The sequence below is a fragment of the Thunnus maccoyii genome, chromosome 24, assembly GCF_910596095.1.
Source record: "Thunnus maccoyii chromosome 24, fThuMac1.1, whole genome shotgun sequence".
NCBI lineage: Eukaryota > Metazoa > Chordata > Actinopteri > Scombriformes > Scombridae > Thunnus > Thunnus maccoyii.
Genome location: NC_056556.1, coordinates 18053034 through 18079565, shown reverse-complemented (window position 1 = coordinate 18079565; position 26532 = coordinate 18053034). Strand labels below are relative to the sequence as shown.

The following is a 26532-nucleotide window of genomic DNA, read 5'->3' as shown; positions in this document are numbered from 1 at the left end:
GTGACTTCACATTGTTGACATGACAAGCGTGACTGGTGTGCCGGATTAGTGGATCGGGTGGAAAGTGGTGCAGAGAGAAAGTTCCGCATACTGTTAGTATAAAATAGAAGACTTATGCGCCTGCATTTACTAAAATATAATTTGTTTTAGTGATATTTTAAGAGAACAATTACTGGAACTCATTTATTTGTTTGTCTTCCATGTTAAAGTTAGCATAGAGAGCATAAAGCAAATCTATGATTAGAGCAAGTCATCCAAGAAACTCAATACAACACGTGTGTTGAGTCTGTGAGATGAAAAGTCCAGATGTTGGCAAGCTTGCTAAGACTGCATTCTTTGAATGAATATCTTTATCCTCATTGGATTGAGGCTTATACAATAATCTGTAGAATTTAATTTATAATTTATAATTTTTTTATAAACATAAATTTGAGATTCAAATTTGGAAATTAGTTATACATTTAACATGCAAAGAACTTTGTGAGGTCATTTGTGAGGTTAGATGCATGAAGACAAACAGCAGCATTAACCAAATGGTTGGATATTTCAGTTGATGCATGCCTGCAAACATCCTGCTCCAAAAGGCATGATTACACTGTATGGTAGTATTATATTCCTACTCCAGTAGAATGTACACTTGCACTCAAGAAGTGGGAAATGCCTGTAGAGCAATAAATCTGTAGCAGGAGAGCAGCAGACTAGTATTGAGTACATTAAAGTGTTCTTTTCTCTGTGCAGACATGCAAGCATTTTTTCTAATACAGGCTAATGCAGCACTATGACACTTAAAATGCATCTTACAATGCATCCTCAGCTTCCTGGTCACATAAGCATTTATAAAAAGTAACATTTTGCTTAGGATTTAGTTTATTTGAAGGAATCATCATGTGGAATCATCAGTTTATTCACTCATGACATGAAATTCTTTCATACTGAGTTCAACTTTGGTATACTTTAAGATGCAGATTTACTCTATGTATCTCTTGGAAAGCTTAGTTGACTTTATTGCTAGGTCCAAGTGTAAACACTACCTCACAGTATGTTCTAATCTTCAGTCCTTAGTCACTTGCTAGTGTTGTTTAAGCTCAAGCACCCTGTGTTCAGAGAATGTGAAAACATTTTGTAGATTCCTCAGCTCAATAAGAAGAGCAGTAATGTCAAAGAAAATGAAGGACAAAAGAGTTGTGTGATTAAGTGAAAATCATGTTTATTTCCAGCTAGGTGTGGCAAATGAATATGAGGTCTTCTACAATAAAAAACAAGCAAATATTAAGTTAAACACTACAATGTGCTGCACTGTACAGTACATACGAATGTTTCAGCGTATACAAAAATAGACATATCAAAACACATTTGGGTAATATGTACATACCACAAAAATAACATCAGATGACACAAGACTCATCAGTACTAAATTCTGATTTCAGCCTGCCGGTCTTTAGCTTGAGATTCAGAAGGAAATTGTGTTATTCAAGCAAAACAAGAGAGCTTAACTACAATCACTTTTGCCTTTTCTAAAAGAGCCACATGCAGAAGAATTTGGTGTTACTGGAGAAAACAGCAACACAGCCAGTCAGATCTCTTCACTGGAGGGTGTCATCATGCTCTCAACCTTTCAACCTCCAGGTGCTCCACTGAAGCTGCTCAGTGGCTGACAGTAGAGTTCTGTGGTTGTGATGCTAATCTCCAAGAGTAAATGTAAGTCAGAAATGTGAAGCAGTGTGGCTGAAATGAAGACCACCTTCCCTGATGGATAAAGATTATGAAAAGAATCCATGATGCTGTCATGGTGTCTTGGCTTACAGACACTTTGTATCGGATTTGCATTTGGTAAACCTAAATGTGTATTTTATATATTTGGGTGATTTAAAACAAGTTTAAAATTGTATTTTGATCACATAAAATAAAATCTGACTTACGAAGTTATATAATAAACAACAAATTTCCAATTAAGTCCTTAAAATTAATATTTTACTTTCTGAAATGTAAAAAAACAAGCACAGATTATACTGAGTTGTGACAAAGTCAGCAGTAGAACTGATTATTGATTAATCATTTTGACAATCACATAATCGTTTCATTAATTTTTCGAGCAGATATGTCAGTTCCTACTTCTCATTTGTGAGAATTTACTGCTCTTCCTCCTCTCATCTGATAGGTAATTGTAGATCTTTGGGTTTTGGAGTGTTGGCTGGACAAAACAAGATATTTGAAGACATTTTTCACTATTTTCACGCCCTGTATCTCCCCTTCAGTTTTCCAACAGACAACAACTGTGCATCTGGAAGAGAATTATGTTTCAAGCGTTGCATTATAACCACAGTGAAAGCTGATGACTCCAGCAGTTAGACAGTGTCCACGAAGTGCTGTTAGTTAAAGGAAAATACTGACAGATTATAGACATCCTGATCTAAACTTATTGGTGGCACATTCTTCTCTACAACACAATATTTCTGCAAAACATACAGACACAGTACACCAAGCATGAGCAGCAAAGTTCAAGTCAATCACAGGAGCAGTTACACACACACTATAGTGAATAAAACAAAAACATACATGCATAGCTAATATTTCTGCTGCCTAAGAACCACTAAACATTTGGCGTAGTATTTCTTCACATCAAATTAGAATAATGCTAAATACTATTTTAGGAACTGTGAGTATCTTCTATATAATGATTTTACTCTTATCACTAAATGGTAGGTTTTTCTTTCCAGTACCTCCACTATATTAGGAAAGTGAAGAAGCTTGGTTTATTTCAGTCCTGTGATCCTGATGTGGACAAATAAGGAGGAGGGAGGAATACTGGTTCCATCTTTGGACAAAAGGTGAATGTGACGATAACCTGAGGACAGAAAACAACACCATTGACTTACAATATTTATTTTAAGAGAAATCTGACAGTTCATGACACGACTCCTACACATACAGCAGAGCCCACACATTTCTTTGTCAGGGCATGCCTTGCACAATGATAGGAAAAGTATTCACATACGAATTGAAGTGTGTTAAATGAATATTGTGCAGACTGGAGTGCACAGATCCTGTCATTATTCATTATATCTTATCTTCAGCATCTGTAAAAAGACTTTATCTGGTGAGAAATTATCTTGTCAGAGGCCTTAAAGGAGAACTCCACCGATTTTACTTTATTTTTTCTACCTTGCTGATGGACTGATGTTAGCTCATCATGCATGCGCATTAACGGCCATCTGATCTGTAGCTTTGGTTGCTAGGGTTGGTGCTAAGGTTTTTCCGTGTATTGTTTGCATTGTCCATTCTCATATTGTTGTTCATATATTGTTTCATGGTTTGTTGACGTGGCCTCCTGAGCTGCCGGAAGTCGGCCGAGACACGGTTTCTGGAAGCTAACCAATCAAAACAGTGTGGGCTCATCGGGAGGGGTGTCTTAAAGAGACAGGAGCTAAAATGGCCTGTTTCAGACAGAGGCTCAACTGAGGAGCTGCATAAAGGGTCAGTATAAGATAAATAAGGAGTTTTTGGAACATGCAAAGAAATTCCAGTAGAGTCCCAGATTAAAAGTATAGACCTGGAAATGTGCAAAATATTTCCCCTTTAATTAACTTGCAGTTTTCTTCTGTTCCGCCTTTGTTGGTGAATTACTGTGTTTCTTGGCACATTACAGCCTCCTGTAGATCAGTGGAATAGTGGTAAACTACTGGCAGGAGTGTGTATAATGTCACCCTCGTGAATATGCACGAGAAAACCGAATTCATTGAAAAACTGCTCCATAGTGCTACTAGACGTCAGAAACTCCACAGGGAACCTTTAATAATAATTTTTAAAAAACTACATTGATTAATCTTGTTGATGAACTAATAGATTTGTTCACAAATTATTTTCAGCATCTGTAATAATAGGAAAATAAACAAACAGACAGAAAGATGTGATGTTCCTGCTCTCCCCTGAGGTTCCTGTGTTTCTCATACTGTATGTCCCGGGAACATTACGCTCTGCTTCCTCTATTGAATGCAGTAGAAGTTTCATAGATGGTTCATTATATTATGGTTTTTTTCTCTCATGATCACAGTTCATCATTTTTTTGTCTTGACACAACAAGCTCTGTTTTTTATCATCAGAGATCATTTCATGTTTGCTGAACACAGATTATTATCACATCAGTGTCGGATGTCTTTATATAAAGATCCAATCACTGTTCATAGTTCAGGGTTATGAGAGAACAAAGAAAGAAAACTGAAGTGGTTTCTGTAGAATGCAAGAGATTTACTCAGAACCTGTCTTGTAGCTGCACAGCAAACTGATGCTATTATTACCAGAGAAATCTAACCTATATAACTGAGATGTCACTTAATTCAGCTTGCTCATACTGACCTTGCTGCATGCAGTCGAGTGGCAGTGTGTACTGCCCCACAAAGTCATTTTTTGATGTCTTGTCGTAGTCTTCCACCACAAAGCGCACCATGGCCAACTCAGGAGTGTGAATGGTGAAGCGCAGAGTGTCGTACCACACAGGATTGAACCCTGCACAGGGAATAAGGAAAAATCACTTTTCATTTCCTACACTCGTGCTGCTTGGGAACAACAGCAATTATTTGTGGAACTAAGCCAGATCAGAGTCTTTCCTGTACCATTGTTCTCAATGTATCTGGTCTCTTGCTTGGCCTGGTCAATAGGAACTCCATGGATCTCCACTCTGACCAGAGGATCCACTATAGAGCCCTCTTTGATGTTGACTTTGGGCAGCTGCTGGCCGCTGATCACCTGATACACATGAATACATAAATGCATACAGTGTTCTCAATGAAACAATGATTGAAATAGCTAGTAAATTACCTCAGGGATGCATATTATCTCAATGTCTTTGCCTTTTGTACCTGTATGGTGAGGATGCAGGGTTGGTAGCTGTCCCGTTTTTGCGGCGTCTCTGGGTCAAATCTTTTCTCCACTTCTCTCATGAAACAGGGTTTTAGGACATATCCACAGCTGCCGTTCTGACTAAACAGCCCATCATTGAGGTCCATGCCTTCCCCTGCAGTCTGGAAATTCAACGCAACTGGATGAAAGCAAAAGGAAACAAGGTTCATGTTTTTATTTTCTGACAAATCTATTCTTGCCAAGAATTTTTTCACAACATACTGTTTTCAGGCACTTTTAGAGAATGGAAGTATTATTAAAGCTGCACTGGGAAACTTTGTACATTTGATTTGAACTTCAGTAGCCAGAAATGATGTAACATGACCCCACAGCTGTTCTTTGACACTGTATTGGCCATTAATGACTGTGGGATAATAGATAAAAAAGGAACTGAACAGTTTCACTATCTTTGGATGTGTTCACTTCGAATCTTGTTTTTGTAAGAATTTCCTTAAGTTTTATCACCATGTTGTCCACAGCTAACTTTGCCTTTTTGAGACATCTGTGATATTAAATATATGTAATATATGTTAGGCCTGTAAACAAGACAGAGATAACTAAACTATACTATAGAACTCATTCACAAAAGTGCCCTGTTGAGTGCTGACAACTGCAGGACTCATACAATATTGATTGATTGACAGTACTGATTTGCAGTGAACCTTCCCTCTAAGGGGACAAGTGGACCCAAACTATGTCAGCAAAATGCCCCCCAAAGCATAACAGAGCCACCAGATCCCCTCACTGTAGGGGTCAAGCATTCAAACCTGTACCGGTTTTTCCTTTAATTTGTCACTTGGGTGTGTATACAATAACTCTGAGAAGGGAGCTCTTTCTTGCACTGGTCAAATAGATGATGGGAAAAATACCTTACAAAAAGTCCATAGTCTCATTCAATTCCATTGTGTTGAGTGTGTGTAAGCTTCTCTCTGTAAAGGTTGTCTAAGCACATTTTCACCTCTAATATTAGGAGCGAGTTTCTCTACTCCAATAAATTTAAGGGAGGCAGCAGAACCATGTTTTTTTATCCCTATAATGTATGGCAGTTTCATATTCCATATTTCCATTTCACCACATTTGCAACTTTAGATCACATTTGGTCTGTCCAAAAGTGTCTGTACATTAGACTGCAAGGTCATTTTCGCATATACAAAACATGTGTTGACATGCAAAACATGTGTTGACAGTAAAGTGAGCCTGATGAAACCTTTGACAAAATACAATGTTTGCACAGTTGCACTAAAACAGTACCTTTGTTGCATGTCATACACCCCTCTCTGTCTATGTTCTCTGTCTGTCTGCACTTCAAACTGTCAGACAGTGTTAAAAATGCTGAAAAAATAATCTTAAAAGACATGAATTTATGAAGAAGACACAAGCCTGCCAATGGTCACAACATATTTTTGTTTTTTGCTAAAGTATGGAACTGTCAAGAATTTATATGACTGGGAACAGCTTTGTGCTGACCCTACAAGAGGTTCTGCATATATTCTGCTAAATGAACAAACCTAGGTTTATGACATGAAGCCAAGTTTCATGTAATGATTACAAGACAACAAACAGTTGGGTAGGAAAGTACTGTGGCTGTACCCATGTTACACTGAGCTACTGCTTTTGACAATGTTGCCTGAAATCCTCCCAAAATATGTTTCTGGCTATGGTGCTGGTCTTGGTACAAACAGTACCATGGACAGCACCCCATGTAGAGACTGAAAGTTCAGCACCAAGGCCAGCTAGGACAATACATAGCTGAGGTAAAACCAGACTGTCCAGAAAAGCTCAGTCAAAATTACACTGAAGTGTAATAAAGCAAATAACTACAAAGTCAGCAGTAGAACATTGCCTCATTCAACACCTAATATTATCGCTTTCTGATGTACATACTCAAGTGCATTTGAGCTGGTGACTCAACTTTGAAAAAAAAGTAACTACGAATCTTTGAATTGAATAAAACTCTTCAAATCAGTGATGTGTAATTCCCAGTAGAGCTAGAGTGATAAATCGGCCAGGAGGTATATTGCAGATATATTGGTATTGGTGTATATTTGTCCACCAGAGAGCACTGAGAAGTTGATTCTTCAACTGTCAAATGTCTCCTGCATGTATCTTGGTCAAAATGGATCCATATCAAGATTTTTGTTTATGTTGTGTTTATTTATTTTACAGTTTACTATCAGCCAATATATAATTATTGGATTTTTTAAACTCCCAAATATTGCTATCAGTATCGGCCTCAAAAATCCAGTTTCAGTCAGGCTATAATTTACAGTAGTGCAAATCTCAGTGTCTCATGTTCTCTATTGCATGTTCTCTCTGTTTAGATTTAAGTTGAAGACATCTTATGCAAACATGAGCCAAGTGCAGCATTAATAATAATAAAAAAAATGTGCCAGGTAGTCAAGTCTAAAAGCCTGATTGAGATAAATCCATCTTTCAGTTGCAATCACCGATTTGGCATCCAGCATTCCACATTTCCTGAGGACTGAAATTGGAGGAGTCAGTTCGGAAGCCACTGGGATAAACCCTGGTCAGCTGCCGTGAGTTATGGTGAACAAACTCTGCCCCTAAAATAGAGATAATACATCAGAGGTTGAGTTGCAGTTAACAAAGAGGATGTGACTGACATGTGTTAAAAAGTGGATTCAAGCCCTTGTTACATGTTACCATGTGTGGCTCCTGGTTCAATTTAAAGCTACTGAGAAAATAAGCTACTGAGACAAAATATCCACTGCAAAAAGAACAAAAATTGGAGCCCACTGAAATATCAAAAAGCCATTTTATGCAAACGTTTTTATTAGTAACCATATAAAGGTCTAAAGCACCGATGAATAATGGGAATGTACTCACCAGCCTCTCTCAGCTGTTTGCGGGCTTTGGACTCTGTGAAAGAGGCCACCTCGTAGAACTTGGAGTGGATGCGGGAGTGTTTGAAGCTGCTGAAGTGGACACTTTTGCAGTAAACCACACAGTCTGACAGCTCCTTGGACAGACGCTGCTTTGACCTCTATGGAAATAAGAAGGTAAAGGATAATACACTAATAGACTAATACATGGGGGTGTTTTGTAGACATTATCAGATGCTTTTGTAAGCAATACTGTAAATATTTGTTTTGTGATGCACTACAACTGAGACAACACAAGTAAATTAACTTATAGCCATATTATGGAAGCTTCTGCTGTTTGCTTTTGCTGATAATCAATGCTGTTCGTTGTGTTTAATATTTAGTGCTGATTAGCAAATGTTTGGATGCTTACAAGCAAAACTGAGATGATGACTATGGTAAACATGCTTCCTAATGACACAGTCAGTAAGAAAATGTTGGCATGCTGAAGTTAGCGTTTAGCTCCAAGCACCACTGTGTCTAAGCATATCCTCACTGAGCTGCTAACACAGTTGTAGACTCTTAGTATTGTTATGTTTCCCTTTTTCTTTCAAAAATTTACTGTGCACATCCATAGAATCGCACCTCCCCCCAGTCTGTCAGAGTTACAGCATTAGGGCGAGATAAGCAAAATTAAAACAAACAAACAAACATGCTTATAGTTAGCAATGAGAATGTAGACCAAACAGACAAACAAGTACAGAAGGGGGGTGACAGGAAAGAAGGCCATAGACTCCCAACAGGTCATAACACAGGTAAGACATCATACAACAGGTTACAGGAAACAGATACAGCCAGGAATTGCTGAAAACAACCCTATCACCACACAACAGTCAATATTGGACAATTTTGCAAAACCTCAGATTATATTCAATATTTTTGTGCATCCACTGGCAACATTTGAATTTCAACTTGAAAGTCTGATGCACTACATGACCAACCAACATTCTGATCTCAACACTTTCATTTCCTGCATTGGCATTGAATGTGAATTGCAAGGTGAAGATCTGGATCTAATGGAATAAGTGGCATGTGAGCAGACAGACATGAGAGACAGGGAGGGGTTGGGTCAGGTGACTGGCAAAGGGCAAGAAACTCTATGAGGGCTAATGGTGGATAGACATAGAATGAAAGGTCTGATAAGGTCCATGAAACTTCAGAGGGTAGGGAGAGGTTGTGTGGCTGAAGGGGAAGAAAGTGATTGCTCATTTTCCTTGTGCTACCTTTCTATCTCTGGCACAGAGAGATGACATCCTCAATCTTAATCTTATTTACAAAACTCTGAATTGGATCTGTTGTGTTTCCAACTGGGGACATAACCATCAATGAATGCAACACCAGACCTGTTTGAATTGCTGAACAAATCTGAGATAGGGGCAAAGATTCAGATGTCTGGAACAAGGATTCCCGGGTGTACACGTAGGATTTGATTCCCAAGATGTTTCATCACCTATCCAAGAGGCTTTATCAGTTCTGCTGACTGGTAGGAAGAGGCAAAAACCCAATAACCCAAAGAGGCATTTAACCCTCACTGGATCATTAATACATTGATGTCACATGAGGCTCATTGAGGTAGACTCATGAACTTGTTCTGCATTCTTGTCAGCTGACCGTTACTTCACGTGATAAGGTAAACCCTTGTGATGCAAAGGAATCCTGTCATGGGTGGAAGCACCAGGCACATCGAAACACTGAGACAACCCGCCTTTAGATGGTGTAAGTGATATTCAACCACAATGCCAAGCAAAAGCAGGTGTGCTGCCAGGGTAGTTTCCATGATCAGAAGTGTGGCAAGCCAAAACAGCACAACAACAGTGAAACCTACCAAGCACCTCCCAAGCACCTCCACATGCATGCCTGCCTGCTTCCACATGAAAGCTGATCTGGCTGGTCCACCCAGGCTTCAGAGCATCACCCTCATCCCCCCACACCTTCATCCATCTACCAGACAACAACACAGCCATCTATTCAGACACTTAAACCATCAGCAGGGGCACCACCCAGCTCACATCACTGCCAAACTTGACGGTAGCCTCACCTCCGATGACCTTGCTGACAGTAGTCCCAGTGTGGCGTTTCATGCTTCTCAGAGTCTTGTTAATAAACATGACTCTAAGTGCCCAATGATTCCTTTACACACTTAGTTTGGACTGGACATAGATGTACGTTCAACATCAATCATTCTGCCATAATGTCTGTAACATCAATACAAAGCCATATTACATGTAAAGTACAGTACGTCAATCAGGGATATATCTGGGTCAGGAATGGAATACTACCCCCACCCCAGCTGTATGTGGTTGGATACAGGGGTAACTAGGTTCGAAGCCTAGGTCATGTGATAACATCTTCATACTTCTCCATAAAAACTGGGCAAATTCCATCCACTGAAGAAGACTGAAAGATACAATCGAAAGCTCCTAAAAGTAGGTGGACCTCCTTTGTCCAATTAGGTTATTTTTATTGAAGAAATTACCTTACAGGATTATTACTTAAAGAATTATTCCATTAATGATTATACCTATCATTAATCCTTTGTGGCTGAATGGATATTATCTGGAGCAACAGGACTCCCCATAATCCCAGGGCTTTCTATTTTTGAAAGTTTTAATGGTTGACACCACCAGGTTCAGGTGATAGCCAATGAGAGCATCTCTTATAGCCCAAGTCAGACATGCAACGTATCATCAATACAAAGTCTCAGAATGCCATGCATGACTGACAGAGTTGTCAAACAAAAAAGGGAATGAGGGAAATTGAAAATCTACAAATAATAACTACAAATAAAAAATATAAAAATTAAGTAAAGAATACCCCTTTAAAGCTGCATTATACAATATGTTTACAAACTGCACAGTCAAACTGGTTTATTAAGTATTATTTCTATACATATAGATTAATCATTTTTCAGATTGATGAATTTGTTGAGGTTTGTAAAGTTATAAGTTGTAAATTAATCTTTCTTTTAATTAATTTGCGCAAAGTCATATTTATGATTTTTTTCCAAAGTCTATCTCTTGATGCAGTAATTATGAACATTTTAGTGAAATCACAATGACCTAAATTAATAGGTTCAATACTTTATGGAACCAAATTAAAGTCAGTGGCATGATATTGAATTGAATGATATTTTACCATTAGCATTAATTATTACCTTTGTGGCAAGTACACAAAGATGATAAGTAGTCCAAAAAGTCACACTTGATAGTACAGTCTAGCCTACTTAAAGACACTACATAACAGTATTTACCAACAGAGGTGATTACTGACTGCAATTAGTGCTTTTCAGAGTATCAAATATCCCATTTTAGAGAAGACTACACAAACTTCACCTTGCCAAACTTAGCCTAGTTTGGCCCAGCCGAGCATGGCTTGGGTTTGTCTGGCGTGACATGGAAGAATGGGTGGACAGCAACAATGAGATCTGTGGTGGGAGAAGTATTAACTGTATATCCTATAGTTAAGTAAGCATTACAATATCTAATAGAAAAACATTCTTTTTCTAAATCCTGTTTTTAAGCATTAATTCAGTTCTTCACTTCTGGACAACTGTGGTGAAAGACACCAGTGTCATGAGTGGTAGCACAGTGCTGAAGCCTGATTCTCTTTTCATTCTTCCCTGTCCCTGCCTGCCTCTGTGTCTTGCTGTGCTATCACAGTGTAAGAAGATCACCTTATCTAACACCCAGTGTCTGCTCCCTGCCCTTCAATCCTCTGTATTTTTCATGAGGGATGACAGAAGTTTATGCAATCCTTTTCCGCTGGATAAAAAGGTGACCAGATTTCTGGGCGTCTCTGAGTGGCTTACTACAAAACACTTGATCGACCAGGGACAACAAACACTCACAGAAAAAAAAATGAAATATGCACATGACTTAACTGCACAGGCTGAACTAACACTCTGGCTGTTTTCTTCATATACACTCCAAAAATAATATATTGTAAAGTGAAGTGCAGATAAGCACATTGTAAGTGCATGATAATTAATCCAAGTGATCCAATGCAAACTATATTTAATGTATAATAGTGTCAGTGAATGAGGGACTAGGGAACACTATCCAAGGACCACTCCAGTGCTTTTGCATGTTTTATGTATTGATTTTACATTACTGCTGATCCTTCTCCAAAGAATACTGTAGTGTTTTTGACTTTTGAATATGTTTTCCTATCTGTCAGACAGCTATACTGGCTTTCTGATTCCTGAAGAGTAGTTGCACCAAAAATGAGCTCCTGAATACACCTCAGACTAAAAAACCTTAAAATAATCTTCAGAAAGGACTCTAAAAAAAGAAGAGGAAATATCATCTTTGGATATATTTTTTAAATCAAAGCAACTAGCTGGCTGTCAACTGCTAACTGCTACGTGCCACTGTTACCAACATTACAAAGGACAAAAAAAATTTAAAAAATTGAAAAATTAAATGATCCTTGTTGGTAACATTAATGTGTCTGGTGGGCTGTACATAATTTGTCTCTTTTTTGCCGGTGTTTGTGGGCTGGAGAGTCTGGCAGGGTGAATAGTTAGCCAGCAGCAGGCAGCTAAGCACAACGCAGCTCTCAGAGCCGAGAGCAGGAAGATTGAATACCCTGCTAAATGTAAGAGTGGAACAGCCAGGGAGAAACACAAAAAGACAATATGTGAAAACCCAGAGGTCATCTTCACTGACTACGCCCAACAAAAAGAGGGAAGGAAGAAGAAGAACCTCAAATTCTTTACTTATTCCACATACATCTGGAAAGATATTCTGTGCAGCAACTATGCATGGGTATCCAGCAAGGGCATTGGCTCAGGAGGCAGATCAAAGACCTGTATAGATGAACACCTTGACAAGGATGACCCTCTGCTTACCATCATATATTACACCAAAGGAAAGGTCATGAGGGGGAATGAAGCCAACCTGGAGTCGTTAGAAGAGACATTTCTGCCGTTGAAAGCTGAGATGGACACACAAGAGGATCAGTGTCCCCTCTGACAGTGAAGATGATGAGAGCCCAGTAGAGAACCCCACCACCTTGTCTATCTCTGCCCGTCCCACACCTGATAGCTCCATCAACCAGCTGAAAGAGAGTATAGTCCTGCTGGAGCTGGACTTTGCTGAATTCAAAGAGCTGACCCAGGCCAGACTGTCTGACCCCCCAGACCACATGCTGGAGCTCCTCTTTAAGCAGCAGCTTAAAGAGGAGCATCTGCATCTGACCTCAGGAGTCTAGAGGCACTTAAACAGGAGAAAAGGGTTCTCTGTGCTCAGTTAGCCAAAGTGAAGGAGGATGCTGAGAATTGAGAATGGAGCATCACCAGGCAAGTCCAATGCCTGACCAACCAACTTTCATCAATCCCCACAGTGACAAGTACAGAGACACAGACTCTCCTTGCCATTGTCCCAAACCCTGCCTTGTGTCTTTCCCACCCTCTCTGCTCTGCACCCAACCCAACAACACCCTGGCACTTCCTGATACATCCACACAGCCAGCTGCCAACAGCCAGCTCTGCCCATCCCAGCTACCCTCCACTCAGCCTGAGGAGCAAGCAGACAGTGTTCCTGTTGGCCAACTCTAATGGAAAATTCCTGGACACAAACAAGCTTTTTCCTGGTAAGAAAGTGCTGTGTAAACGCTGCAGCACCACAGGCCAGGCAATGAAGCTGTTGAAAAAGAAGACTCTCAGGAGCCCTTAATGCCTGGTGATACACACAGGAACAAATGGCCTGCATAGCTTCTGTTAGGACACTGCTGAGGCAGTGAGGAAGATGGTGGAGCAGGCCAGTAGGGAGTTACTTGACACCTGCATTGTGGTCTTCATCCTGCTACCAGACTGCTGCCAGACAGTCAATATGATATTTCATAAGGCAGCTATTAAGGCTGACTTTATAAAACAAAAACGGAAGCCTGTTAAAAAGTAAAATGCTGGCAAGTGGTTTGATCAAGAATGCAAGACCATAAGATATGACCTGAAAAAATAGCAAATGAAAAACATTGCCAACCAAACCACCCAGCCCTACGCATTAGGTACAATGAAATTTTAGACTGTAACTGTAACTGTAAACAGCTTTATAAATTAAAACAGGAGCATACTGTTTCATCAGACACATGTCGGTTGGAAAACTGAAAAATGTGGGTAGATAGAGGGACTGAGAGGTGCTGGAGGAACAATATGTCAGAGCTGTGAGGGTTGTGGATGTGTCAGTGTTTGTGGGATAATTGTCTAGATTTCAAGACAGATTGGACAAATGAAAACTGTCACCAGGTTAAAGGAGAGCTTGTAATTGCATTTCAAACATCAAAAGACTGCTGCTATTCTGGGTGCCTTAATGAATCCAGCTCAACAGGACGAACAACATTCATTCAGCTGCAATTCACTAAATTGAATTACTAAAAAGATGTGTTTAATTAAAAGAAGTGACTTTATTTTGGGTCAGCTTAATCTATTAAGTGTTCCATTCACAAATTGAAATCTACTTCCTGATTTCACTCAATATTGCATCATCAGCCTAAAAAATCACAAAGAACTGAGTCTATATCAGGCTGGCTCACTAGACTGTGTATAACAGTGTCTAGGTCCAGAGCAGACCACAGAGCTGTGTTGAACAACCTGACCCACCTTAACTCTGCGGCGAATGCTCTCACGGTGAAGGTTGTCTTCATCGATTTCAGCCGCCTCATCTTCATCGCTGACCTCCGTGGTCAGAGAGTCCTCCATCATCCCATTGACACTCTCCTCCAGGCCACCAATCTTCTTTGCCTTCAGCAGAATTTTTCCTTTAAGATCCTGACAGGAAGATCAAACAAAAATCATTAACACAGTTTCATTTTCAAATCATTTTTGAGAGGTAAATAAAAAAAATAATTTTCTTCACAAAAAACAGAGGGGGTCCAACTGAACATACTTTCTCTCTCTTTTTTGTTAACTGGATTGGTTCAGGCACTGTCATCTGAGAGAAACCAGCTTTACTAAATGTATTTAATATAATAATAATAAAAGACAAAACTCAGTGTATTTATACTTATATTCGGAAACATGAAAGTTTAGTTTTTTTGAGTTTTCAGATTGCTGAAATGTACATACAGACTGGCCGGTGGACCAAAAAATATTGTGGTGTTGAATAATTCAGGGTGCCAGTGTTGCATGTAGACAGATCATATGGCTCAGGAGGCTCTGACAGGCTTTGGGGTGAAAGTGAAGGTGCCCTCTGGATCACTGTGAGCTCTGACAGGCTCTAAAGGGATCAAGCTGCCTACCCAAGCAGAAGATAACCACCGCATCTCACAAACAGCCATGCCTGCCATGTTCTCTGTAGGTTTTATCACAGGAAACTGATGGGATTTGATGAATTGGTCAGTCATTACGCTGTTAAAAATCAATACCAGTGCCAGAAAGGATGACCACACACTAAGCTCCGATTTTGAAAGATTGAAAATTTATTTTTGACTTTGAAAACAGTATTTGACAAAACAATTTCACCACAAGGTTGATTTAGTTACTGTTCTGGAGCTTTCTATCAAATCCCACAGTCTTAGTTCATGCTTGTGGTGAAACTGTTTTGTCATCAAATGATTTTATGACAGACATTTTGACCACACTTAGACTTTTTTAAGGAGCAAGAATAAGATACAGCCTTAAATATACATAGACAATCTAATGATATCATTAACAAGTTAAAGGTAAACCTGAGTTAACATGAACTTGTTGATGAAGTTAGTGAGTGTACATTTCTACATGTGTTAGAGCACAAGTCACAAAGGCAGAGGTCAAAATCAATGGACATTCAGTACCACATCAATATCCGTGAACTACTTTGTTTAAAAATTTGATAACTTGGAACTCATTTGAGTATCTCCATGACAAGGATGGATCAAGCTGTTAAAATGAACATGGTGATGCTGTTTTTACTATCTTTGCTGGGGTGCACATATAGAGAATTACTGTAACTTATCTTTATATAAAAGTAAGATATATCGGTTTAACTAAACCACCTTTCAGAAGTCAGTTGAGTTAAGCGAAACAAGTTTCTTCTTTTTTAGCTTGCTGATAAGCCAGTAGTTTAAGTTTAGAGTGAACAGTGTTACATTTAACTATTAGCCACCACTAACTGATCAGATAATATAGCAAGCTAGCTTACAAGTTGAAGTCTCTCTCCACTCAAAAATTTCTTTTTCTTCTTGTTCCTATAGTTGAATGTTTGAGCATCACTGTGCAGAATGATGATTATGCAAAGTTGGACACTAGGAGGCTGTTTTCACATTCATCTGCTGAAAGTGGAGACTTTCTCTGTGTTCACCAAAAATCAAATTTTAAGGGATGGGCCTATGAACATGATTTGTGACAACACAACTAGTTTTGAAGCCAATCATAGTCCAATGTTCAACTTGCACAGGTGTGATGTGGAAATTTGAAGCCTCCAGTGCACATACACTTTGGATGGAATGGACTTTACAGTGAAGTAGGAGACATCTTGTGCCAGATGTGTGTAAGAGCTTTAAAACTGTAGTACTATGTCCTAGACATGGCCACTGAAATGGAGCTCAGAACCTCTGAAATGTGGAGGTATATCAGTTGCCCAAGATTCCCTTGAACAGCTCTTTTTGCAACCCTGTCTACTAGCAACTACAATTATCCATGACTAAATTGCAACAGCATTATTGTATATACAGCATTATTGAACTTTTTATGATTATGTTTAGGCACTGGCAGAACTAAGGTAAGGAGAGATCATAGTCTTGATTTAATACAGAAAAAAGTGACAGGAAGCATCTTACACCAACCTTAACCAGAGTGCTTAACCACACACAGGGCTCACGTTGTGAACCCCAGTCTCTGCTGTCAACACCCTTCATTTCATAAATCCACCATCCACCACCACGACTTCCCTACAATTTCAGTGTAGCACTTCAGTAATTCTAAAAAATGTTTGTGAGCATAATCCCAGCAGTGAAAGCCAACTTTCCAGTTCAACATACAGTGAAGTAGGGTTGGGACAACTTCTCACCTCAGGAGACGGTAACCCAATGGGGGCCTTGCCGTCCAATGTGTTTTTCAGCAGCTTGTCACCGAGGATGTGGTTGAGGTGCTGGGCCATGACTCTCTGTTGCTCAACACTGCAGTGGTTCTCGATGGACAGGATGACTGGATATTCCGATACCTGATGGGGATGGGAGGAGGGAGAGGGACGGAGGGAGTGCGTGAGTTTGTAATTTAACACTGGAGAGCATTATCATAGCAGAAAGCTAATACGCCTACTGCCATACACCTGTTGGTTGTGACTGGCTGGCTGAAAGACTGGCAGACGGATGGACAAGGGGTCATGAGGCTAGAATATTCAGTTGTTGACAGATGCTCATGCACAGCATCTTTGACATGCATATGAACCTGGCAGCTGTTCACTTTGGCAAGAGGATGGCACTCCATGGCAGATCCCTGAATGGATCATTTCATAGGGCTTTCAGATTATGCCTTGGATATCAATGCACAGTTGTACTCAATTTCATAAATTTACAATGAGATGCTGAGAGATTTGTTGATACAGCTTTACAGAACAATGAAAGCAAAACAATTGCAATGCCAGCACAAGGGGATTACAAAACATGCCTGATCTACTTTAAAAGCCTCATTTCGACCAATCTGGCTATGACTTTGTGACATGTGCAGCTTGAACTGTTCTCGGAAAGAATAATTATTTTGGCCAGCCTGCATGCACATCAGAAAGTCACCATACTTGGAAAAATAAAACAATTCTGTACTTTGTTCAAAGCTTGCAACTAGATTTTCATTCTGGCAAGAATTGTTTAAAAGACCTGGCCAGCCCATACCGCTGTTTTCTGACATCAGTCAGTGTTTGCTGTAAATTAGTGACACATACAGGCAGGTTGAGGTACTGTACTTTTAAGGTTCTCCCCAAAGTGCTGTATCCTCCATGTTGTTTTTTAGTCTACATGGCACAGCCAAGCAGTGCACATGCAGGCTCAGTGCAACCCCACAGACTTTTTTGGTTTGATCCTTGTAGTAGATCTGTCTGTGAGTATAGTTACTTACCTTTGCAATTTAGTTATGTGCTTCAAAAACCCTGTTGAATGGATTTTGTTGTCAGCAGTTTTATGAGAAGAGCTAACTTGCTCCTGAGCTGATCATCTAAAATAATCTGTATGGGCATAGGTTGCTTTCTAAAGTTAACATATTATTAATGCAAATTTATGTTAGTTGGTCTGTTTAAGTTATGTAGGTTAACTGTTACTTATCTCATTTGGAAACCTATGAAGAAGAAAATTGTTGTGATATTGTTGCACATATTTCATTGTAACTGTGTAACGTGTTGTGTATTCTTGTGTTTGTGCTTTTACAACCTAAGCTTAAGTAAATCACACTCAACATGAAGTACAGCCAATTGAGTTTTGTGGTCGCTATCTGTCTAGCTATGCAGTGTGATGCATGTGTGAGGGAGGAATATGCTGAGAATTGAAACACTGTCTATAAAGAAATATTCTATTTGCAAGCTTTAGACAAGAACTTCCAATTGGCAGTAATCCACAAAGTGAAACAACCAGTGCAGGTGATGCTACCTTGAAGGCGTAGTTACCCACTGCGATGACCACATCCTTGAAGAGTATCTTGGAGGTGAAAGTGTGTCCGTGATAGACGATGGGCTCTCCATTGGCACCATCCCAGCAGTCAACTTCCACACACCGGCAGCCACGATTCAGAGCCCTGCGCAGAAAGCACAAGTTCAGTCACTCATTCATACTCATTCATACATTCAGTCTTTTTATTTAGATATTTTATTTAGGGTCACAGGTGCATAAGCTAATGTCTTTTGTTAGTGTCAATGGCAACAATGTAACAGCTTAATCCAATGACGGTCAGATTAAATAAATGCAATGAAACAGAATTAATCACTCAAAAATAGGTGTTTGACGTCAAGACTCCCATTTAATTAACTTGGGTAGTTTTTATTTGATTGATGAATGGGTTATGAATGGTTAAGGGGTTTTAAAGCAGGGCAACATCACAGTAAATCTCAATCAATTACCACGGAAAGGTTCAATGGAGCATGGTGGAGAACGCATTAGCTGAGGGAAACCCTGAAAATAAAGTGGCACCGGAAGTGGATTTGGATTTGGGCTGCTGCGGCTCAGGAGGTAGAGCAGTTCATCCACTAATCAGAAGATGGCAATTCGATCCCCAGCTCCTCCTGTCTGCATGTCGCAAGTGTCCTAGGTCAAGAACCTGAACCCCAAAATTGCACCTGAAGGCTGTGCCATCAGTGTGTGCTTGTGTGTGAATAATTAGATACTCCTCCTGATGAGCAGGCTGGCACCTTGCATGGCAGCTTCTGTCATCAGTGTATGAATGTGTGTGTGAATGTGTGAATGTGGCATGTGTTGTAAAGTGCTTTGAGTGGTCGGAAGACTAGAAAGGCTCTGAATGCTTTCCATTTACCTTTCCATTTATGTACATGGTCACTGTGTGCCCAAGCTTCCAGCTCTACCTACTTCACAATAATGCACAAATTAATTTTGCTTTGCCACATTTCGCTGTGGGCAGTCATTGTGTTCATTTCCAACATCACATGCAAGAACACTGTAGCCAAACCAACTGATCAAACTTGACAGAGCCTGTAAAGTTAATCCAGCTGTGCTACCTGATGTATCCCTCAACACTGCTTTGTCCTCTGAGCTGGTCCTCCATCAGATAGGTGTTGTGGGAGGAGGAGATGAAGTAATGGCAGAGCGGCTGGCTCATGTCCTGGAAGACAGCCCGGCGCTGTGGGTTGAAGATGGAGCCCTCTGCTGAGCCCAGGTACATCAAAAAGCCATCAAAAGTCATGGCATTCAGCAGCTTGGCTGGAAAGACAGCAGGATGGTGTCACTCATATTGTACCAGAATCCATCTATTAACGGTACTTTATCCAGTTCCAAGAGGCACTACATAGGACTTCTTAATAATCTTAATTTTCATTGGGTCCAATAGAATCACACAAACATCAAGATACAGAACATTCTTCCATGTACCTGTGTCAGAGGGCTCATAGCACTCAATGAGCTGCTTGGCATGCTGCTGGATGTCATCCCTCTCCAGCTGCTCCTCTTTCAGGAAGTCCTCCAGGTCACCCTGAGATAGCTTCTGGCCATCAGCTGAGAACTCCTGGAAAACCCTCAGAACATCCTCCCGCTGGGTCAGCATTTTGTAGAAGAGCACAAACTCATCATCCTCAAGTGCACCTGTCTGGGACTTATCAGCCATCTAAAAGAAGAACAAGGAAAATAGGTCAATGGACATCAAAACTCAACAGTTCAAACTGTCGACTCAAGCTGGTCTCAAGCAAATGGCTACAGAAAGCAAACACTATGTTGAATGTTTAAATCACAGGAGTTCAGAGGCTCTCACTGTGAAGAGACGATGAGCATGGTGCTCATTCATATCCACATTCATCATCTTCAGTAAATCTCGCACTTCCTTGAAGTTCATCCTCCCGTCGTTGTTCTTGTCTGCCTTCTTGAACCAGTCTCCAATCCATCTGGATACGCCAATTAAGGAAGCTGTCACATTCAATAGAGAGGGAAACACTCAACTGTGTTTCCAAGAGGCTTGAAAGAGATACTCAAAGAGGACTGACAAGCTGATCTCTCATAAACTTAATAGAAAGTGCTGTATATTTACTCACTTATCAAACTGGCAAATTAGAATGTGTAACAATAAAGCTCTGACTGTATCACAAATCCAAAGACTCATTTGTCTGGAAGGTGCATTGGGAACCATGTTGTTGCAGGTAAACTCAGGATGATTTAAATGGCTTGGTGGATCTCCAAACTGTCCTCTAGTGCCACAGACAAGTCAAAGTTTACCCTTAACCAACCCCTTGGTCCTTGAAAAGGCATCTTAAGAACTAATGAATGGATTTCAATGATTTAAAACACTGAGTGAAGGATACTGGTCAAGTTTCTCTCGCTCCCCCATGTTCTCCAGGTTCTCAATCAGCTTCCTCATGCCGCTAATCCAGGACTTTGCTTCCTCTGCTGACTCAGCCACCAGGTCCAGGTTGCCCCTGCGACCGCGGAAGACCAGCGTGAAGCAACGGTCAGGTGGGAACTCATCTGCGATGCTGAGCAGTACCTCAGATTGGTGGCCCTCTCGCACTGCCTCCACATCACTCACAGAAACTGGAAACAAAGACCGACACAGTACAGTCATGGAAGCTGAGCAAAGTACAGCAAATATACAGTATAAAGCGATCACTGATCTTGTGGTCACCAAGGGTTAATCATCATAACACAAACAAAGGAATAAGCAAAAATCAATTACATTGCTCTGAGGTAGGCTGTCAAAATCATGCTCCTATGAAAAGAAAAATGGTCAGAATGCAAAAAAGAGCAAAATGATGAACTGAAGATAACTGAATCTTTGCCACAGTTAGAAGACAACCCTAACTGACAAAATGAAAAAAATATAGCATAAAAAGCTACAAATTTCAGCTTTTCCTAACAATATCACCACCACTGTGATGAAGATCATTTTATTGCTAAGAAACATTTTATGGCTGTTGTACCAGAGATGCTTAATGACTTGGTGAACTTTCATGGACAAGTCAAAGTTTACTCATGAACAACTTTTCTTCGTCTAAGAGAAGTTGCTTCAAAAATTAACAAAAGTGGATTTTAGATCATTATGAATTACAGTACAAACCACAGAAAACTGGGTAAACTGCTGAGTTTATCCACCTCTATATTTCACTATATTGAATGAAGTGATGTCTTGTATGAGCAGAGGCACCATTTGTAATTATAATTGTTATGTTGGGCTCAGTGTTTGACCAGAGATGTCCATCACATCAGCAAATCATGTGTCCTTACATGTGGAGTGGGCATTGCCAGCCTTCTTGGACTTGTACCAGATGGTCATGCAGTCATCCTGCAGTTTGAAGTAGCGCTGCTTTTTCCAGGTACGAGACTTGATTTTTCTCATCACCGTCCCCACCAGCATGGACTGGAGGTTGTCATCCCCCTGTATGCCTGCAGAGAGGAGAGAGTAATTATAGATAAATATATATATATGTGTGTGTGTATGTGTGTGTGTCTGTGTGTGTGTGTGTGTGTGTGTGTGTTAGCACTATATACTGGTACTTTTGCTTAAAAGTTTGGAAATTCAACTGTAAACATGTCTGTAAATTAATTTCCAAGTCTTGGTTGCACATTGCCTGCCAATTTCAACATGAAATAGGAAGTTCATATTCAGTTTCTAGCCAGGGGTACGTGTACCCCAGGGGGTACTTGAGAAGCTTGCACGGGGTACGTGGAATTGGGGATTACAATTTTTTTCCAAAATTATAAGGAAATATATAATCATTTTATAAGCACATTCCTACATTGGTGGTACCACTAGGTCTTGGTAAAACTGATGACTTCTTCAATCGAAAACTGTCAGAATTCAAGTCAGACTACACTGAAGAAAGCAGCAAGTGTGTCACGCAAAACACTGGAGGCGTCGTATGTTGTGTTGCTACTTGTGGTTAAGTAAAAAAAGCCACACTCTATTGTCAAAGATCTCATTCTTCCTGCAGCCATAGTTTTGGCTGAAACTATGATTGACAAGAAAGCAGCTGACACGCTGAAGACAGTTCCATTATTAAACAAGATAGTGTCCCGTCAGATCAATGATATATCCATTAATATTGTTCGACAAGTGGTGAATAAAATGAAACAAACAGGTCAGTTTGTTTTGTAATTGGATGAAATAACTGATGTTAGCGGAGAGGCTCAGCTCCTGGCCTTTGTGCATTATAAAGACGTGTTGGACATAAATGAGCATATTTTAATTTGCAAGAAGCTAACAGGAAAGACAACTGGCAAGGAAATTTTTCAGGTTATAGACAGATTTTTCAAAGAAAACAATCTGGAGTGGAAATACCGCAGTCACATTTATACCAATGGCATGGCAGCAATGACAGGGAGAGTTAATGGGTTACCTGTGCGTGTGAATATGATAAACCCTGACATAAAGTGGATGCACTGTATTTTCACCGGGAGGCACTCACCAGCAAGAGAATGAACCCAGAGTTAAGTGCTGTTTTGGATGATGCAGTTAAGGTGATTAATTTGATTCAGTCCAGGCCAATGAATCACAAACTCTTTGTCATGACAGCGGGTCAGAACATGAGCAGCTACTGCTTCATACCAACATCCGCTGAATGTCTTGTGGCAAAACACTACTGAGGCTGTTTGAACTTCCTGAAAAGGTGTTTGTTTTCCTGAAAGAGCACCTGCACCCTCTCACAGCAGTGTTTGAGGATGCAGAGTGGGTTGCACATCTGGCATATCTTGCTGACGTGTTCACCAAACTGAATGACCTCAACCCATCACTTCAAGTCAAGGACTCTCATATTCTTAACATGTATGAAAAAGTGAATGGATTCATAAAGGTCAAATTATGGGAGAGGAAATGTGAGGATGGAGATGTGAGCTGTGAGCTACGAGAATGGTCCAAACGTCCAAACTCAACACTGATTTCAAAAAGTACTTCCGTGACATTGCAGCAAAGTCAAAAAAACTGGACAAGGTGATGAATCTGTTCAGTATAAATGAAAAGAGGAGCAGCAACCTTCCTGCAGGGCTGCAGAAAAGATCTGCTGGATTTGTCCTCTGACCGTTGGCTAAAGAGTACGGTCTAGACCTGCTCTATGAGAAAAGCGCCCCGAGATGACTTTTGTTGTGATTTGGCACTATACAAATAAAATTGAATTGAATTGAATTGAATTGAATTAAAGATGGCACATGCTGAAAAGTCACTGACAGTTTTGGTGTGATGTTGAAAGGGAATATCCTGAGCTGGGAAAACGTGCATTAAATTAACTTTTGTCTTTTGCATCTATTTACATGTATGAAGTGACCGTCTCAGTTTTGACTCACGTTAAAACCAAGCAGAGGAAAAGATTAAATATGGAGAACAGCCTGCTAACAACTGTTGCCACACTGCCAACAGAACTATCAAAGGTTATGGAAGACAAACAAGCTCAAGTATCTCATTAAGGCTCAAGTGACTGATGAAAAGGAGTTGAAACTGCTACTGAGTGAGTCTGAATATTATTTTTTCACCCAGAATAAATGCAAATATCTTTGTATTAAAAGGGAGTCGTTGAAATGATTTTCATTTAATCAGTTGTGTTAAGTTTAATATGAGTGTAATGGAACAAATTTAGGAGAATCATCAACATGCATGAGTGAGGGGGTACTATTGGCATGGCAAAACAGCTCAAGGTGTACATAAGATAAAAAAGAGGTTGGGAACCACTGCTTTAAGGTAAAGTGAAAATTATTCATAACTGAGTTTTCATTCTAATTTTCAATTTGGCAGTAACAATGTCGTTTCACATATGAAAATGAAATGATTTTGTCATATGTCATGCACATAAAAATTAAAGATTTAATTTCAATTTGATTAAATGATTATATTTTATTGTTGCAGCTCTGGACTTCCATACAAAAGCATAAAAAGTTAATTCAATCTGTGAATCATACTTTGAAGTCATATTCAGTATTTTCATTTTTAGCTTTTATATGCCTAGGTTTGTTGAAAATCCTCCAACAACAGACAAGAGTAATTTCTCTACTTAAAGGTGGACAACACTTCATGTTTTAACAAAATAACCAATACCAGTTAGATATTGTTCTGACAAACTCCACATAGAGGGACAAATTCACACCAAATATTCTAATTCAATTCAACAAACTAGTTTGTATGTGTTGTTCACTGTTTAATATTTTAAGAAGCAAACCATAATCCCACTAGGAGACAGAAACAGACTTACGGAGGCCACTCCCTATGAAAGCCATTTGTTGTCTTCTCACACTGCCATCTAAAGAATAGAAAACAACAAGGGATTCAATCATTGAGAGACAGTGGCTGTAGTTTTCATTTCCAAACCAAAGACATTAAGAAATTATATGATAGCTGCAACTTTAACTTAATTTTGGCTATGGGAACATGTGTCTTTTTAGACACATAAAGACTTGAAAATAAACCATAATAAAATATGTAAAATGTATATATAAACATATGTTAAACATATGCAAAAAACCCGATCATCAGTGACTGAAACAAGATTACATTCACCACTGTCACCTAAATTTATATGCATATAAAAATAGAAAATTAATATGCATCATCAGTTTACAACAATTTTAAAAGTTGTATAAAGGTAACGCAACCATTGCAGGGATTTCATTACTCTTTAACACACTTGGATGGCCATGTTAGTCGTCATTGCATATGAATTCAGAATGAATGGAGTTTGAAGATTGTGTTGTTACTTTTTATCAAGGCAGTAATGAAAATCCTGCAAAAGCCTTATATCTGGTCATTTATATTCCTTATGTTCTATATTTTGACAACAGGTATTGCCTCTTTGTGAGATTCATACATTCTTAATTAAGATTGTATAGTCCAAAGGTTGTGCAATGGCAGAAGCAAACATTTAAGAATGGGTTATAGCTTCAGAAAGGTGTATGTGAACTCTATTTCAAGCTCTTGTAATCACTGAAGAATTAAGGATGAACCTTTTCTGTGGGTGTTTTTTTTTCACTAAATGCTCCAAATGGCACCAGCAGCCTCATTATTCAGCCTTCATCCCCTTGCTGTTTACTGTGTCACCATGCGGCTCACTAAGCTGATCTGGATGCTCTTTTGCTGCTCTGTTATGTTTTCCCTGCATTCTGTCCTGTCCTGCATTTTTTGTTCTGTCTCTGTGTTGAGCTCACTAAGCCAACTAATCTCCACAAATCCCCGCTGTGGTCTCAGCATTCCTTTCACTCAGGGCCTGAACTGACTCAGTGTCGGTCCAGCTCATGTTCAAAACACCTGTAGTTTCATTTAAGTGTGTTCTTCTTCTGCACAATCTGAGTTTCAAACAGTCTTAACCAAACCACCTTGTCTCAGCCTACATTGATGCTATTATGATCAACTAAGCTTCCACTGGGTCAATTACTACAGTCATGTAAAGACAGAGTTAAAGAATTAAGTCAAACACAGTAAATACACAAAATAGACATCAGTCGTTTTAAAGTAAGTAAAAGGTAGACAATGTACACAAAAAGCCAACATAAAATCGATCAGAAACTGAAAAGTGAGTTTTGAACTGAAATATGCACTTGGCTGCTGTTTCTCTGTCACAAGTGGCTGATCTACCACTCTGTTAGGAAAATACAGGACCAGACAGAGAGCCATACAACAAAGTTGACAGTATATCATGTGCTAGGAAGCGTCTAATCTTTCAGTGTGATATCAGACATTTTCATGTTATCTAGTCTGGCGATAACTGGCAACATTTCAGTTTGAAAACAAATTTGTGCTGAATATTCCCATGACTTCCTTCATCGCTATCAAACATCCACACGTATCAGAGGTCCAACTATTACTGCAAGTACATGTAAGTTTTTTAACATGAAATTCTCTTATAGCCTTTTATAGGTTAAGTAAAATAAGACAAAGGAAGAAAAAGCAGCATTATTTTGTCCATCCATAAAGGTCCGTCTCACCTGTTGCAGGATCATCCCTGAGTCCTGGTCAATGATCATAAGGCCCAGGAGCTGCCGATTTCCCTCTGTATGCCACACTATAGTGATGGAAACCAGCAACCACTGAAGCTGGAGTCAACTCACTGTGACGCTCACCTGCCCCTCCTCCTCCTTCCCTCCTCCCATCCCTTCCTCTCTCTCTGGATCCTTTTTGTTCCACAGCTTGATCACCTGTTTGGCCCTGTTTAGCATTCTTTTC

At 39.7% G+C, this 26532-nt stretch overlaps 1 protein-coding gene across 1 annotated transcript; it reads right to left on the bottom strand.

The window, feature by feature from the left end:
* Positions 1 to 1965: 1965 nt before the first annotated feature.
* plcd4a (phospholipase C, delta 4a) lies at positions 1966 to 26322 on the bottom strand (the record flags this gene model as incomplete). The annotated part of the gene is made up of 16 exons (XM_042404130.1): positions 1966 to 2845; positions 4354 to 4503; positions 4611 to 4743; positions 4857 to 5035; positions 7344 to 7460; positions 7744 to 7900; positions 14377 to 14544; positions 16763 to 16915; positions 18330 to 18474; positions 19409 to 19610; positions 19779 to 20010; positions 20155 to 20284; positions 20699 to 20927; positions 21618 to 21776; positions 24569 to 24616; positions 26295 to 26322. Coding segments are annotated over 16 exons (2322 nt in total), but the record flags the coding sequence as incomplete, so codon positions are not given.
* Positions 26323 to 26532: the final 210 nt, after the last annotated feature.